General features: G+C 39.1%; 1 protein-coding gene across 21 annotated transcripts in view; it reads right to left on the minus strand.

Moving 5' to 3' along the window:
* The window catches only part of PTPN4 (protein tyrosine phosphatase non-receptor type 4), a 269,179-nt gene that overhangs the window by 139,358 nt on the left and 111,596 nt on the right, over positions 1-18,225 (minus strand). For 20 of the 21 annotated variants that reach the window (XR_012133350.1, XR_012133348.1, XR_012133349.1 and 17 more), the window contains 4 exons: positions 8,451-8,495; positions 8,145-8,197; positions 7,079-7,199; positions 4,114-4,201 (listed from right to left, as the gene is read on the minus strand). Coding sequence is in view for 18 of the 21 variants with exons in the window: in XM_073241313.1 (XP_073097414.1) it covers positions 4,114-4,201; positions 7,079-7,199; positions 8,145-8,197; positions 8,451-8,495 (307 nt within the window). In the remaining 3 variants the exon portion in view is untranslated. Of the gene's footprint in view, positions 1-4,113; positions 4,202-7,078; positions 7,200-8,144; positions 8,198-8,450; positions 8,496-15,049; positions 15,192-18,225 lie in introns of those variants that run through there. The other variant, XM_073241327.1, reaches the window with a different exon arrangement.

An 18,225-nucleotide genomic window follows, 5' to 3' on the forward strand; every position in this document is an offset into this window, starting at 1 on the left:
CCACTAGCATATTGATGATTTTTATTTTGAACTCCCTTTCAGGAAGAGTCATGAGGTCCATGTCATCTTTCTCAGGGGTTATATTAATTTTACTCTGTACCAGGTTCCTTCCGCATTTCATATTTGGGTATGGCGCCCTCTAGTGTCCAGAACCTCTAGTCTCTGGAGCTGCTCAGCCCCTGAAGCAATGTTGGCGATTGCAGGGGAGTGGGATTGGTGCCTGAGGGGAGGAAAGAGCTGTTCCCTGTTTCCTGGCTGCTAGGCCTGTCTCCACTGCGTGAACCAGTGGGCCAAGCACACAGGTATCAGCTTTTGTCCCAGAGTAGCCGGATATGGAGCCCTGCTTTCCACAAGCAGCTGGAATCTCAGTTTCTCCAGGAATTCTGCCTGTCTTAGCTTTCCAACCCCATAATCATGAGGGTATCATGAAAGCACCATGAAATGTAGGTTTGTGCTCCCAGAGCAGATCTCCGGAGTTAGGTATTCAGCAGTCCCAGGCCTCCACTCCTTCCCTGCTCAGTTTCTCTTCCTCCTGCCAGTGAGCTGGAGTGGGGGACGGGCTTGGGTCCCACTGGGCCACAGCTTTCGTACGTTATCCCGTTCAGTGAGGTCTGCTCTTTTCTCCAGGTGTATGCAGTCTGGTGCAGTCCTTTCCTGTTGCTCTCTCAGGATAAGTTGTATTAATTATATTTTGTATTATATGCAGTTTTAGGAGGAAGCCTCTGTCTCACCTCTCACACCACCATCTTTAATCCTCTCATAAGGTTCCATACTATAGGATTCCATTTATATGACATTTTGGAAAATTCAAAACTATGGAGTCCCAGAACAGACCAATAGTTGCCAAGTACTATGGGCAAGCAGAATGTTGGACTACAAAGGGCAACACTCCCCAAGTTCTTTTGAGATGATGGAATTGTTCTGTATTCTGATTATGGTAGTGGTTACATGAACCTACAGATGTGTTAAAACTCATACAATGAATACCAAAAAAATCAAAAACATCCACCTACTCTATTACTTTAAAAGCAAAATATCCCCTGTTCTATTTCCTCAAATCTTTCATTCTTTCCTTTTTATCCTGGCATTTCATTCATTCTCAACTTTTCTACAATTGTTTTTCCCCTTATTCATATAGTATTTTGGATATATCACATGATTTTATTTTCACAAATATACCACATTCTCTCTTGATTTTTAGGTCTTCATTTCATGCTGATGGTTCCACAGTGAAACCACTCCTTGGCTAATTCTTATTCATACTTCTGGCTTTAGTAAATTACTGCTTTTAAGAAGCCTTCCCTATTCTTTGCTTCCAAGCTGGATTCAATGTTCCTGCTGTAAGGTTGAAGGCACTGGGGGGAGGGAGGAGCATGTCAGACACTGATGACGTGCCAAAGTCCCCGGCTGCTGCCCCCTCCCAACCTGAAAAATGTGCCTTAGGCTAGCCAATCCTTGTGCCACTGTAAATCTAAGCTCTGCCTCCCCCTATCTTTAAAAACTTGCTGCCTATCTACTTTCGTGTGACTTCCCCGGCCTGTGATAGCCAGACCGCAGAACCTCGCCTGGGGGCATCCAAATAAATTACGTGGCCCTTTGTTGCCTCTGGTTGCCTGCTTATTTCGGCTAGAATTTATCTTATACCTGCCATATGATCCCAAGGCATTCTGTACTTTTCCCCTTCATATCCTCACATATTAATCAATACATCTTCCATCCTTTCTTCCCCACTGTACCATGAGCCCTATAAAGGCAGGAGGGATGACTGATGTTTGCTCACTAAGGAATCCTCAGCACCAGCACTGAGCAAGTCACATAATATATCTGCTGCAGTGAAAGCTCTTATTTTTATTTTGTAGATTGCTATAAATAACTTGGTTCTACTCTGATATTTCTTCAACCTACATTCTGAAAGCAAAGAGAAAACATTTTACCTTGCTTTCAAAATATTACTTCGAACATACCTTTGCTTGGAATATGAAATTAAAACTCAAGTATTCTCTGTATGTATCCTGCCCCCTCTATCCTTTGTCCTTTTTGTTCTTGATTCTGCAAAACTTCCCTTCATGTTCACTAAATATTTGCCTATTTCCTTCTTAAGTGCTCTGTATTTACATACAACAGAAATACCCTTTCCTGGATTTTTTTTTCCCATTCAAAATAGGTTTCTAAATAACTTTGGCCATTTAAAATTGAAATTCCTTTGTTCCAGTACTCCATATTTATATGGCTTTCTAAGTATGAGTTTTACAATCTATTAACAACAACAAAAATCCTTCCTTAATCAAATCAATAAGTAGTAATATGGCTAACTGTGTATGAGATCCAGCCATGTCACTTACATGAAAAAAGGAAATTCTAACACTTCGCATTTCATTGATAGATGTAAATGATAGCAGACAGTCAATAGTACCTTTAGAAAACTGCCAAGGAGTAAAATGACTGAATTTAGTGGTCTTTTTATTGTTAACCATAGTTTATTTCATATATTTAAAGTTCTGTTAATTTTTATTAAAGTATCATTGATATACAATCTTATAAAGGTTTCACATGAACAACATTGTGGTTTCAACATTCACCCATAATATCAAGTGCTCACCCCCACATTGTAGTTACTGACCATCAGGGTAGTAAGATGCCACAGAGTCATGACTTGTCTTTTCCATGCTGTACTGCCTTCCCCATGACTCACCTCTACTGTGATTGCGAATTATAGTGCCCCTTAATCCCCTTCTCCCTCACCACCTATCCTCCCCAATCCCTCTCCTTTGGTAACACTAGTCCCTTCTCAGAGTCTATGAGTCTGCTATTTTGTTCCTTCAGTTTTGCTTTGTTTTTATACTCTACAAATAAGTGAAGTCATTAAGCTCCATTAATTTTAAATTTTATTATAATAAACAAAATTTAGTTGCACAAATACTAACCACTATATTACATTTTGGGGAATCACATTCAAAATAATAATAGGGGTGAAGAGAGAAGGAACATACTTTAAAGAAAATGAGAAGTTCAAGGAAGACCCACACATTTTAAACAGAATCACACAAGATTTCCAAGTCAAAAACACTGAGAATTACCAGATACAGCCATGTAAGGAAAGTACATCACTGGTGTTTCAAAGGAGAGGTTAACATAAGCTTTGTTAAATACAAAAACTAACACTCCTCTCCTAGAACATAGCCAGCTGAGGCCCTAAACAGCAGAACAATTACATGGAGTAGAACTCTGAGTTCTAAAACCACTGTCTGTCTGGGTATGCCTCCACATTAAATAAAATTCAAAATAACTACCTAAAGAGAACTTAACTCTCATTCAGGCTGCTATCTTCATTAGGCTCAACAATTTGTCCCAAGATAATATAAAACCTATCACCAAACTCAACAATGATTGCCTTTAATTCCACTTTTCACAAGTTATAAAGAGCTGTATTCCAGATACTTCCAAAGGAATATAATCTCTTAATAAAAAAATCATGAGAAGGAATCTAGGTGAAGAGACACACAAATGAAGAACAGCCACTCAGAAATATTCTTATGGCAGGAGGTTAAGTCTTCTGGAAGTAGCTAAGTTTGACACAATGAAAAAGAAGTTTTCAGGACAATCAGTGACTATAAATTCATCTTGATAAAGGGACTGGCGGAGGGCGTGGGGGACAGACAATAAAAATATGCTTCATTTTGTGCTTTATGAATAAAAACTTATAATGATGTCAGTAAATGATGAATATAACTGAAGTAATATAGGCCTCAGTGAGGTAAAAACTTCTTTTACAACAACTACCAATATAGAAAAACTACTTTTCCAATAATTCAATTTTTATTTTGTAAAATAAAAATGCTAAATGTACTGTTTCTTCTGGTCTACAAAGATTATCTTTATAACATTAAACACTACCTTGAAGAAAAATAACATGAAAATGCCATTTCAACCATTCTTCTCACCAGTTATTGATTGTGAAAATATTTATATTCAGAAGAAATTTTCAGTGCAACTATGTGGGTAGCACTCACTAGTTATTCCATGTTGCTTAATCCCATCAGGGCATTAAAAAATTTTGGTATCAAGTAAAGGGAGACCAATGCAACAACATCAAAGTAAGTTTTCTTTACTTACCCTTGCATAGTGAAATTCAACTCCATAGAGTTCTAACGTACGTGCTGTGTTCAGGTAATTAAATTCTGCTTCTGCAGGAGATAAGCCTCTGTAAAGACATCATTAGGTCAAAAAATTATTATCAGTCACCATACTGCCAAATTAGAAAAAGTTTATTTATCTGGAAAAATTTCAGCATTTTAATTAAATCTTCTACAAAACACTATGTATGACTATTCTTCTTAGTTCTTTCCAGTAACATCTAAGTTATCTGGAGGGTACACTTTTAGTGACATAAAGTATTATTTCATAGAATACTTTATTTTCCAGAAATACAAAAATGCACCAAGTTTTAAAAGTCTCAAGCTATTGTTATGGATGTTACAAAGTCACTCACCCTCAGACATAACTTAGAACTGTTTTTCAAAATTTGGTCCATCCATCATATCTACATTTAAATGACACCATGCCCTTCTGAAACATGAAGATTCTGAGGCAACCTCCAGAGCAGTGTTTCCCAGCATACAGTGCCCAGATAGGTGTTGACTCATAACACGTACAGAAATTGAATGTAAGAACCTTTGATAGTGCTTTGGCAGAGTAATTTTTAATCTGTTGGATCTAACAATGAAAACAGGGACTTTAAATTTTTTATATCTGTTTTTTTCTCCATTTTACTTTTCTAGTAATTCATTTTTATTATGTTTTATTGAAATATCACTCCATGACAGATAGGGGGAAAAAAACTGGTCTTTCATCACAGATAGCTTCATAAGTACTGATCTACAGAGTCTGACAATAGAACAGATGGGTCGAAATTGTTTATATATAAGAAATACCCCCCAGGCAATTCTTACCAACACAAGTTTGAGAACTACTGCTATAAATGCAAAGCCTTTAAAATAGACTTACTCCTGTATTATATACAGTTCTAACAACCTTAGTTATATGATATTACCAGACTATAGCAGAGCAAAAGCATATTATAAAAGCAAAGACATCAGCATTTCATTCACTAATAATACTAGAAAAGGAAGCCAACAGCTTGCCAATGCATGATCATAAAAATGGGATTCTTCAAAAACAAGATACACTTCAGTTTTCCAAAAATCCAATTAAGTTAAATACATACCCTACCTTTAAACTGGATGATTTACTTTGCAATTTGTTTAAAGATTTAAGGAGTCATTTCTTTAAGACAAATACAAATACATAATCAATAGCATGTCAAATGTACAAACTTTTTCCTAACAGAAGAGACTTTTCATTATTGGTAAATTTAAAAAGCATTTGTTTATCTTCAAACCCTTGATTCAGATATTCTATGTATAGAACTTATATTACAAATGGTATTTACTGTTAAACTAAAATAGCCTCCTCACAATATTAGGTCACTCTTAAAATTCTCATTCATTAATCTTATTTTAGATCAGGGGTCAGCAAACTTTTACTGGAAAGAGCAGGACAGTGAATACTTTTGGCTTTCGGACCATACAGTCTCTGTTGCAATTACTCAACTCTGCTGTTATGTGAAAGCAGCCAGAGACTATATGTAGATGAATGAACCAACAAGTGTTCATTTATGGACACTGAAACTGAAATTTCTCAAAATTTCATGTGCCACAAAATGCTGTTATTCTTTTGACTTTTTTTCAACCATTAAAAATGTACAGACCATTCTTAGCCCATGGGCCATACAAAGATAGGCAGCAAGTTACAGTTTGCCAGTCTGTTTTAGATACAGGGACTGTTACCAAATGAAAGTTAAGTTTCCTTAAAAATAAGAGCTAACATTTCTTCAGTGCTTACCATGTGCTAGGCATTGTTCTGAGTAGTGTGTATGCACAGTTGACCCTTGAACAATGTGGGGGGATTTAGGAGTGCTGACCTTCATGTAATCAAAAATGCACAACTGAAAATCCAGGTATGACTTTTGACTCCCTAAATACTTTACTAATAACCTACTGCTGACTGAAAGCCTCATTGATAAAATAAGCAATTAACATGTATTTTGTATATGTATTATACTATATTCTTGTAACATAGTAAACTAGAGAAAAGGAAATGTTTTTTCGAATTGTTGCAAGTCTCCAATTTTTCCAATATATTTGTTGAAGAGTCTTCTTATCAGTGGATCAGCATAGGTACAGTTCAAACCCGTGTTGTTCAAGGCTCAAATGTACAAGCTCCCTGAACCCTTATAGCAATTCCAGCAGTAGATACTTTATTCCCAATTTACATAGAGGGGAACAGAGAAGTTGAGACATAGAGCAATTTGGCCAAAGCTGTAAGAAAGTAAGTTACCTTACCAGATATTTCACACCAAGCAGTATGGCTCTCTCAGTTTCTTAGCCAATAAGCAACACTGCCTTAGTTCCTCAAGTATTTTCAATTGTCATGTTAATGTAAAACTTAAGTCCAAACCAATAAACAATATTAGTTTCTATTCAAAGCAACAATTCTCTTGTAAAAAATTGTCACAGGAAATTAGATTCACAAAATAAAGCGGAATATTGTTATGAGTGAAAAAATGTTATTTTTAAAGGCCTATTTTCTTTAAATTTTATATTACATGAAGTTACTTTTTTCCTGTTGGATCACAAACAAAATGATTCCTTTCACACCTAGAAGCTGAGAAAGAATTGATATGTAGATTGATCTGTATATTGTAAACCTACTAGTAATATTCTAAAATTCCTTCTTAAAGAACTGGCAACTATATAATAGCAAATGTCTGTTTATATACAGCTTTACAGTTCTTAATAGAAATAAAAAAGGCCTCATATTTCATGAAATTAACAGTTTTTTAGTATAGATCACTTACATTTCTTTACACCAATTTTACACAGTGTTAACTGTTCTATGTTTAATAAATACAACAATCACATTAAATGTAATTTAAAACACTCTTATTTAAAAGTAATTTAAAACATTCTTAAAAATAGTAAGTTTACATTAAGAAGCAGATAAGTAAATAAATCCTTACGTATGTTGCTGATACAATTTTGCAATTTCTTTTTCAAAATCTTGAGGTTGATTGGGAATGAAAGAATAATCTGAGAGGTAGCCTGGTAAGTTTTCTGACCGATTATAGTCTCCAAGTTCAGCTAAAAATGAAAGGAAAATATTCACACTTTAATAAACACATTTTGCAATTTTTTACAGCCAAATGAGCAATGTCATGTGTGGAGAAAATGGAAATTTTATGACCAGGATTCTCACTTCCCCTCATCCTAATATTGCTCCCTGTACAGATGAAAGAGCCTACTCACATACCTCTGGGCAGCAGGATGTGTACTGGCTGACAGAGCTGGCCCAGGGCAGGGGTGGTGAGTAAACACTCAAGTGCCTGGACAATTGGTTGGGTGTCTGCCAGTCACCATAGGACCAGCCCACAGAGTTCCACCTGAAAGTGGAGAGAACTTGGAGAGCCTAGGGGTAGCAGAAAGAAGCAACAGCACAGCCCCGTTGCCAAGAAGAGGAGAGAGAGAGGAGCCTGGCAGAGGGAAGCTGTGGAGCCTCAGTGCTAGGAAGCAGCAGGGAGACAAAGCTACCAAATGGGTGGCAGCACCTGGAGAGAGCAGAGGCTATAGTGGAACAGAGACTGAAACGGGCTTCCCTCTTGTACATAGCCAGGTGACCATGAGAATAAAACATGGTGTGAGCCCCTTTTAACCCTTTACACTGCACTGTTGTTATTTGGTCTCATCAAATTCATACTGAACTTGTCCGAAGTGGGGAACCCCCTCCTTCCAGAGCAATACATGAATCTCACTGTTATTCCTGTAAGCAAAATGTGTTTCTACTGTTACCATTTAAGGAAGTTATGCGATACATTAACAATTTTCCAGGTCTCAAACAACTTCTGGAAAACTTTTTTCAACAATCGAAGTAACTCCTCACTAATTGGATACTGCATTATATTTCCTCTGCCATCATTTTTTTCTGTATAGCAACATATGACTAAAGAACTCATAAATTAAAGGCAACGTACTATCAACACAGACTATGCAATTATATGCTGTTTGACCCAAAAGTGAGCTGATACTTACACTGAACAGCAAATGAAGCCAAAAGAGCAGCAGTATTGTAAGGACAGGGCAATCTAATAAAACAAAGAAATATATAACCCAAAGTTAAACAATTTCAAAATTATTATAATTTATATAATACATTCACATTTGAAGTTTCCATGTGACTTACATTTTAACTATTAAGTAATGAACTTATCTAATGAAAGGAATTCATACTACATGTAACCATTTTTCAATATGCATTTTGTTTGCAATGATCATGAATTATTTAATACAGAACAAAAGTATTTTTAAGCCTATTACTAAAAATTTTAAATAGCCTACCTTCCATTGAGAATGTCTCGTTTAATTTGCAAAAAATACTGGTACCTTAAAAAAAAAAAAGATACATTTACTGGGATCATAACATTTAGAGTTTAAAAACTACACATACACTGATAAAACTGAAATAGTTAAAAATTTGCTTTTATACTCTATATTAGCACATATAAAGATATTAAAATTTTTCACAAATCCAAATCTTTAAAATTGATAGGTAAAAATTTTGTAGTTCAAATATCCTGTTTCCACTAGTTACTATTAGAAAACTCCAAGACTTTTAAGAGTTGTAAGACTGAAGGAGATTAGGGAGAAATACTCTGTGGACCAGGGTATGCAGAAAGTAGAACTGGGAAGCATAGAAACTTCAGTCAGAGACTGTACAGGAGCAGTGACAATAGCAATGCACCAGAGTCCAACTGAAAGAAAATCATTCTTCCTGCCATGATAGAAAGCCAGATGCAAGGATAGGCCTACATGTTGATCATCTTATCATTAGGTAGCAAGAAGATGCCAACTGTATGTAGAAAAGCACCTTTCCATCTTTATTCTAGTTAAGAGAGCTCTTTGTGATCAGAAAAACACCTAGGTCTTTTCCCTGCTTTTGCTTTACTATTAAAATTACAAAGTACCCAGTTAACTTTAAAACCAACAAAAATGTAAGTATCCTAAAACAAGAATGCTGAAGTTGGTTACAAGATGGCATTGTCCTGTTCCCACTAGGGGGAAAGTAGTTCCCTCATAGATGTATAAATGCTTGAGCAAAGCCACCTGTGTTGTACAATACTGACAAAAGCCACATTTTTTAGCTTTCAATTTAGTTATTTTTAGCTTTAAAAGAGGGAATTTTAAAACTTTTACCCCATGTCTTGCCTGAGGGTTTCAGCCCCAGGCAAGTTCACTATAGAATCAGTGAGACAGAAAAGTGACAATGGAACGTACTTGGGGTTAAAAGGGTTTATTATCCGGCTTTATTCTCACACCAGTAGGTCAAGCACTAAAATCACATCTGCATCCAACAGTCTTTCAGGTCCGTAATCCACCTCCATCTCTGCCTCCACCCAGAGCATGAGTGGAACTCTTTATATAGTGACTCGGTCAATAATAGCTTATTGCTTACAGGTGTGGAAAGCAGTATCCTTGCAGTAGGCCAACTACATCATCAAGTAGGTTAGGGTAAGATGAGGATCCTGGCCATAGGAACTTCCATCTTTACCACACACCACAAAAAAAGTACACAAACTCCAAGAATGAAAAATAACCTAAAATTTTCATTGTTTGGCTGATTAAAGTCATTAAAGAGCTCCATGACAATATTCAAATTACCAGAGAATGTAATTAAGGTTTTCACAGTCAGATATTCATTAGAAAGTTAAAAAAAAGCTGATACAAATACTCTGTTTTCTATATATTGACAATGTATATAAACTCCCTGTGAGATTTAATACGTAACATTATAAATATTATGTATTTACACAATCTAAGACAACATATTCTCTATGGCCTACTTGGTTTCACAACTACAAGTTAAAAGTTAATGGAGGGAAACAATTTATACTATTAAATGATGTTTAACCTGACTGGAAGCTTTGTAAGATCATTCTTTTTTACCACTGGTCTAAAATGGAATGTCAAGACAAGGAGGTATAGCAGATTTCCTGTCTTGTGACATTTAATTTAAGCTGGTCATTAAAATTTAGGAACTATGGTTGAGTGTGTCTTCTTACTACTCATGACCATCTCATCAAGGCTACCCAAGCACTTAAGTTTTAAGGTGTATTTCTTAACCCTGGCCGCATATCAGATTCACCTTGCAAATTTGTAATGCCTCTGCACAGGTCCCATCTGAGACCTACTTAATCAGAATATCAAGGGCTGTGGCCAAGGCATCAGTATATTTTAAAGCTGCCCTACATAAGTGATTCTAATTTGTAATCAGGGTAAAGAATCACTTATGTACACTATGGCAATAAAATAAAAACTAGCCACTTACATGATTTTACCAAATAGCATTAGTTAATAAGATTCTAGGACATTCCATTTTAAAGGATTTTTGAAATAATGAATTATTTTTAGTGAAAACAAAGATAATCTTTTAGACTGATGGACAGGATACAAATTCCTCAATTACTATGAAATGTGAATTAACTTCTTTCTACTTCAGAAAGATATTTTTACTTAATTATCAGTGAGACACATTTATTCCTTGATTACGTTTTCAACACAGGCTGTAAGTACCAACACATTCAAGGTCAATTAAGAAATTCAAAGCATTTTGTGAGTGGAGTAAATTGTGAATATGGTTATAACTGGTATTTTAATTCCTTATGCTAAAAACTTCATTAACATCCAACACATTAGAAATCCAATTTTTAATTATTGGTCTTTTAATTACAAATATTTCTTATACATTTAAAAATCTGATTACATAAACATTATGGACTAGTATACTACTTTACTTCAAGTTACCTGTGCCAGGAAATAATGAAATGCATTTTTAAATTGTTTATAATTCACAATTTTCATTAATTGAGATTACTTTTCTTGAAGTTTGTCCCAAATCAGGGAAAGCTGTACCACACTAAGAATCATTTACTAAAACAAAAGATCTTGCTGTTTTAATTACTTAACAAGAACCAGAACGAAACTTGACTAAGAGCTACAATATTAAACTAAAGGATATTCTTCACACAACACAATTTTGCTATTCAAGATAAATTAGCTTTGGATACTATTTATTTCAAATGTGTTATTACTACCTAATCCAAGGCCTTTATTCCTGAGTTCTCCTTTTACAAAAAAGGTTAACATCCACCTCCCAAAAAACACACAGAAAAGGACTCTCAAGAATATCAATCTAATTTTCTTTCTTAGTCTACTGAAAACCCTATTTTACAAACCCTTGAACATTGGCAAGTACAGCTAAAATCTTTAATTTATTCTTATGTTTTTCTACTTCACTTCAGTATACTAAATAATAACCAAAATGGTAACATCTAAAAGCCTATCTATAGGTAGCTTTAGGTACAGATTTTTACTTTGGCACCTGTTTTTTGGAGTAATACTGAAAACAATTACTGACCTATGTTTTTATACCTGACACTTTCATTGAAGGTCTAATATGCTGGTTTTTTATTTTGTCAAAAAAAAAAGCCTAACCACCACTTCTGTCTCTTAAGCAATACACAAGGTATCATTCACATTAATTTAATAATGACAGTTACCACAATGATTATTATCCACTATTTTTATTTTAAACAGTTCACCTAACATTCATACACTATCAAATTTGCAAAACCTAGGTCAATCTTGTTTATATTTTGTTAGGTAGAAGTGACAACAAAATTAGATTGTAACTTAAGATCAGACTTAAAATGGCCAGTTAAGTGGGCACTTGAAGGCTTGTACCCTCTACCAAAATCCTTTATAGAAAGGTACCTGTTGACCATTACTCCTATATAAAATGGCTACATATTTTTACAAATTCTGTATTTACTTCAATGGAAATAAAATGTAGACTATGCTTTTATGTGAAAAAATAAAAACAGCAGGCACAGTTCTCACTATGCAGCATCACCTGGGTACAAGTGCACCATCATCTGATTTACCCCAGTTAGAGCAGTGCTTCTCAGACATTTTCCACAAGTAGAAAAATGTCTATTTATATGACTCTGGAGGCTGCTTGTGGCTGGATGGGGTGGTCCTGGAGTTCCAATTTCCTAAAGCCTTCCCAACTGTAAGAAAAATGGAAGTTCCATGGCCAGGATCCTCACCTGACCCTGCTTTGTTTGGTCACTGCGCCTGTGCAATGCTCGCAGATGCAGGCTTGCATATGTGTGAGCCATTAAGTTATTACTGACTCTATACAAAGAGCTCTGGCCAGTGCTCTGGAGCTGTTGTGAGGAGGCGGAGAGGCCCGGAGGCAGACACTGGTTTACTACATGCAAACCTGTCCAGAGACTGATGGGATTCTAGCACCTGACCAGCCACCACTGGGAGGTGGGTATAAATAAAGCTGGGTATTAATGCTTTTACCCCCAACATTCCATTGTCACATTTCAGTCTCACTGAATCCAGAGTGAACTTGCCCTGGGCTGAAACCCTCAGGCAGGACATTTGGCAATGTTAGCAGGATTAGCTGCAGACCAGAAAAAAAAAAATAACCTGTCCTCATAGGAGGGGTACTTCAGTGGGCTGCCCCTATGGATGGGAAGACACTTGGGTACCCCTCCCCCAGTGGTCATGTGGTCTGAGACAGCTTGCCTCCTAGAGGAGTGGGCCCCTCCCCAGGACTGGGGAAAGGCGGGGTGATGCCAGAGGGAGTGATTTGGCTCTCAGCAAAATAGGGAATTCCTTAAAGAACCAGAGTGTCCACAAGGCAGCAGGAATCATGGGTTGGCTTTTTCTGACAGTGGTAAGAAAGGCCATTAAGGAGAAGGATGTGCTCCTGCAAGAAGCACAAGAAGAAGCAACACAAGAATGTGAGTTGAGAGGTGCCAGAGGAGGTAAAAAATTTGTTGATGACTGAGATGGCACCTCTATGAGATACTGTGGAGATGGTAAAGGATGTAATGGTAGCACAAGAAGAGATAGCACAATAATGCAGGCTGCAAGGTGCTATGGAAGAAGCAGAAGCCATGAAAGAGAAAGATGTAATCCTGAGAAGCACAGAAAGAGGCAGTACAAAAACATCAGCTGCAAGGCATTGAGGTAAAAGTAAGAGAGCTGCTGAAGACTGACACAGCATCACTGTAAGGCATTATAGAAAAGGTAAAGGGTGTAGTAGAGGAGGCACTCGGGGGAGCAATGAGAAAGCTGCTGATAGCACTGGAAATGTAGGCATAGAGAAGGACAAGGGGTGGGGATGGTGCCAGTTGAAAACCAGCTGAAAGCCCACCTGGTTGAAAGCCTTCCCAGTTGTAGCCAAGAAAATGAAGATGCAGCAACCACGGGTTCCTCCAGGAGAGGTCTAGCCCTCACCCCAGATCATGGTGCACTCTATGCTCTGCCCCTATACTCAGGCTGAGCTGGTGGATTTGGGCCCTCGGTTTCGGCAGAAGCCCTAAGAGTCAACGTCAGCTTGGCTCCTGCATCTCTGGAATGTTGGGTATCATTCTGTCTGGATCAGAGATGAGAAAGCTGGCTTCCCTGACAGTTTTCAAACTGGTTTGAGGCAGTGACTGCAAAATGAAGGTCAGACCCCAGAAAATCACTCTCTCCTTGATTGGCTTATGGCCATGCTTGTACTGTATGGCACAATCAGGATGATTTACCATCTTCCCCTGCTAGATGGCATATGTATGCCAAGTTCCAACAGGTGTTATGGCATGAAAAATTGCATTTATAGTCCAGAAAATTATGGCCCAGATGAGGAGCCTTTTACTGTGGGCATGAGAAATGTGGTGCTTCAAATGGCTCCCTCACCCCTCTTTGAGTTTTCCAGTGGCCATTCTTGCCCTTCACTTGGGGCAGCCAATAACTGAGGTTACCTGTACAGCAGCAGACTTGTAAAAGGCTGAAACAATGAAAGCATGGAAGGGAATATGGTCTGCTACTCAGAGGAAGAGTTAAAAGGGCCCTTTGAAGGTCACAAGAACCCAGATGTGTGCTGATTTGATAAAGCAATTATCAGACAGAGAAATTGGATGGATCATCAAATGAAATCGTCCTGGAACTGTGGAAACAACAGAAACTGGAACAACAGTTTCAACAGTTGGCTAAAGCAAGGACTAAGAAATGGAAGACAGAGACAAAACCACAAGTCCACTCCGTGTGTCTGCAAGACTTTCTGCTGGAGAGTGACCTGACCCCCTCCCCTGGAACATTACAGGAAGACGATTGGATAATACAGTTTGACTGAGGGGAGGTTCAAGGTACCCACCTTCAGGGACCAGAAGCAATGTGCAACGTGTCCTGGCTCTGGTGGACACAGTAGCTGAGTGTTCACTGATTTATGGAAACCTTGAGCAGTTTCCCTGGACCCCCTCTGTTATAGATAGGTATGGGGGTAAGGCTGTAAGAGTGAAACAAGCCTGGGAATTTAGAATCCACCCCCAAAGGAGTATACTATGTATTTATATCCCTACCCAAATATATTTTGGGGATAGATATCCTGCAGGGCCTACGCTTGCAGACAACTGCGGGTGAGTTCTGACTGAGGATACATGTGCATGCAGTTCTGAGAGGACATGCTAGGCACCAGCCAGTAGCTTTGTCTGGACCTCAGTGGGTGACTAATACTAAGAAAAACAGAATGCCTGGATGGCATTATGAAATTGGAGAAACACTTGAAGAACTGGAGAAGATGGAAAAGTATTGTAAAGCCCACCCATAGCCCAATAAAGTCGTATTTCCACTGCATCCTGCCATCCCCTCTATTGCAAGCCTTATGGACACCCTCAGTCATGAACTAAATAAAGTCATATTTCCACTGCAGTCTGCCGTCCCCTCTACTGCAAGCCTTATGGACACCCTCAGTCATGAACTAGGTATGTATCATTACATTGTAGATCTTCCTAATGCCTTATTTTATGCTAACACAGAATGGGAAAGTCAGGAACTGTTTGCCTTCATGTGGGAAAGACAGCAATGGACTTTCACTGTACCTCCACAGGAACACCTCCACAGTATCACCATTTGTCATGGATTTGTAGCCCAGGACTTGGCAGCTTGGGAGAAAGCACCAACGTGTGGCTGTACCATTATTATATTGATGATATCATGCTCATATATGAATCTCTTTCAGATTTAGAAGGTGTAGCACCTAGATTGCTGCAACATCTGCAGGAGAAAGGATGGGCTGTGAACAGCACCAAGGTTCGAGGGCCTGGTTTGTCAGTCAAATTCTTGGGGGTTGTCTGGTTGGGTAAGACTAAAGTTATCCCAGAAGCAGTCATAGATAAAGTCCAGGCCTTCCCTGTACCTATAACTGTGGCACCATTACAAGAGTTTTTGTGTCTTTTAGGCTACTGGAGAGTGTTTATCCCACACTTGCAACAAATTCTGAAGCCCTTATACTGGCTGGCACAAAAGGGCGTCAGGTGGGACTGGGATGACACATGTGCATCTGCTTTTACTGCTACAAAATGGGCAGTCAAGGCTTTGCAGGCCTTGAGTGTGATAGACCCATTAGGGCCCTGTAAGCTGGATGTTCATGTGACCAAAGACGATTACGGTTGGAGTCTCTGGCAGTGGCTTGAATGAACTCACCAACCTATTGGATTCTACTCACAATTCTGGAAAGGAGCAGTGGTACAGTAACACCTTAACAGAAAAAACTGGTTGGTGTGTATCACACCTTGCTAGCTACAGAGCCCGTCACTGGAAAGGCCCCGATAAAGGTAATAACCACCCTTCTCATTGCAGGGTGGTTATTAGGACGGACCCAAAAGCTGCAGGGTGGTGTGGCACAGATGTCTACAGTGGCCAAGTGGGGCGTGTACCTATACAAGCATAGCGCCCTCATTTCTAGCTCCGAGTGAAGAACTCCAATGCTTACTGGGGCCAGTGACATACACCAGTGAAAGGCAGGAATTATTTGCTTTAGAGCCATTAGTCGCAGAGACCCCTTATCAGGAGGGAAGAGCCCCTATAGCTGCAGATGCATGGTACACAGATGGTTCCAGCCATGGGCAGGCCCTGAAATGGAGGGATATAGCTTTTTATCCTAAGACTGAGACAATATGGACTGAAGATGGTGAGGGGAAGAGCAGTCAATGGGCAGAGTTGAGGACAGTATGGCTCATAATCAGCCAGGAGCCCACCCCAATAGTTGTCTGCACTGACACCTGGACTGTCCTGTCTATTGAGGCTTGACCCTGTGGCTACCAACATGGTACCATGCCAACAGGATGGCTTGTTATCAACCCTTTTGGGGTCACCATGACAACTGGATGGTTTGTCATCGACCCTTTTGGGGTCACCATGCCAACTGGATGGTTTGTCATTGACCCTTTTGGGGTCAAGAGTTGTGTCAAGACTTATGGACCTCTGTTCAGACTAAAACAGTATACCATGCGACTGACTATTTGCCCTTGGCATCTCTAGGAAATGATGAAGCAGACACACTGGCCCAGGTTTGCTGGCAAGAAGGAAAGCCTGTCTCTGCTGTGGCCCAATGATTACATCAACATTTGTTGCATGTGGGGCATAACACAATGTGGGCTGTAACCTGTCAGTGGGGCAAGGCTTTAACCTTTGAAGAAGTCAGCAGAGCCTAGCAAGAGTGCACTGCATGCTCTCCAAGGGACTTACACCAAGTCCCAGAGCAACACAGGACAATAGCTATGGGGCCGATGCCTCTCGTCAGGTGGCAGATAGAGTACATTGGGCCTCTGCCCATGTCAGATGTATCAATATGTATTGACATGTGTAGACATAGCTACTGGACTTCTGGTTGCTTTTTCTCCATGTTTCACAGACCAGCAAATGACCAAAAGAGGCCTAGAGTATCTCCTTGCAGCATATGGCTGAGTGCAGGTAATTGAGAGTGATCACAGCACCCACTTTACAAAAATGGTTACAACATCTAGAGATAAAGTGGAAGTTTTATGTGCCATATAATCCAACTGGGGTAGGCATGATAAAGAAGTACAGCGGTTTGTTAAAATTTGGCTTTAAGCCAGACACCAACAGTCTACAGGGATGGTCAGTTTCACTTATGGACAGTGCTATAGCATTTGAATGAAAAGCCCAAGCAAGGGGCACTGAGCCCCATAGACACACTAACACAAATTGCTGCCTCGCCTATACAACTGCAAATACAAACTAAGGAGAAATCACTGAAGCCAAGGTTTGGCCACAAGAATATCTTGCTACCAGCACCAACTGCAATAAACCCTGGAGACTCCATTCAGTGGACATGGCCTTGGACACTTCAACACATGTAACAGGGATGGCTGGCCATCCTGGCACCTTGCGAACAAGGCCTCGAAGCCACCCTCTTGTGTATTCCTGGAGTAACAGCATAGTAGCTCCCACAGACCGTAACAGTGCACCCTAAACAGACAGAAGCATCTTACCAGGGAGTTTTGTTTTATCTGTATGGGCAGTGTACATAGTGCTACTATACACTGTAGCAATATACATAGACTCTTAATAACCCCCACAGGGAGAGGGGTAAAGGCATGGTATACTAGACCAGGATGGGACCCCCTTCCTGTCACAGTGTATCACATGGCTACTCTCTTGCATGGATCCTACCTGATGGACAAGATTTGCCTATGTTGGTGTCACTAAAACATGTGTTTTTTTGCCCTTACAGTTAATTTCCTCTAATGTCTATGTGAAATTGGGCACATGCTCTAGTAAAAACTGTTTTCTGGGTGTGCACAGAAAGTGCGAATCATGAACTCATCTGAGTAGAACTGATTTGATAGAGCTGGCATGTCCAATTGGTGGCAGTCGATCTCCTCAGGCTTGAGGATTATCATAATTTCTGTTTTTAATATGTATTAAAATTTTCTTTGTTACTTCCATATTGTTATAGCTTCTGTTGCTGTTGTAGAATCTGGTTAAAATGCTCCAACTTTCTCGCACAGGGACCATCATGGTAGACTGAAAGCACATAGATTGTGAGGTGAGAATCCTAGAGGAAAACGAATGTTTCATGGTCAGGATTCTCACTTGACCCTGGTCTGCTTGCTTATAGTGTACATACAATGCGTGGAAACACAGGATTGCACATATATGGGCAGTAAGTTATTATTCACTCTACATAGAGCTCAGCCCAGTGCTCTGGCATTGTAAGGCAGTGCGGAGGCCCAGAGGCAGACACCTGTTT

The sequence above is a fragment of the Manis javanica genome, chromosome 7, assembly GCF_040802235.1.
Source record: "Manis javanica isolate MJ-LG chromosome 7, MJ_LKY, whole genome shotgun sequence".
NCBI classification, from domain to species: domain Eukaryota; kingdom Metazoa; phylum Chordata; class Mammalia; order Pholidota; family Manidae; genus Manis; species Manis javanica.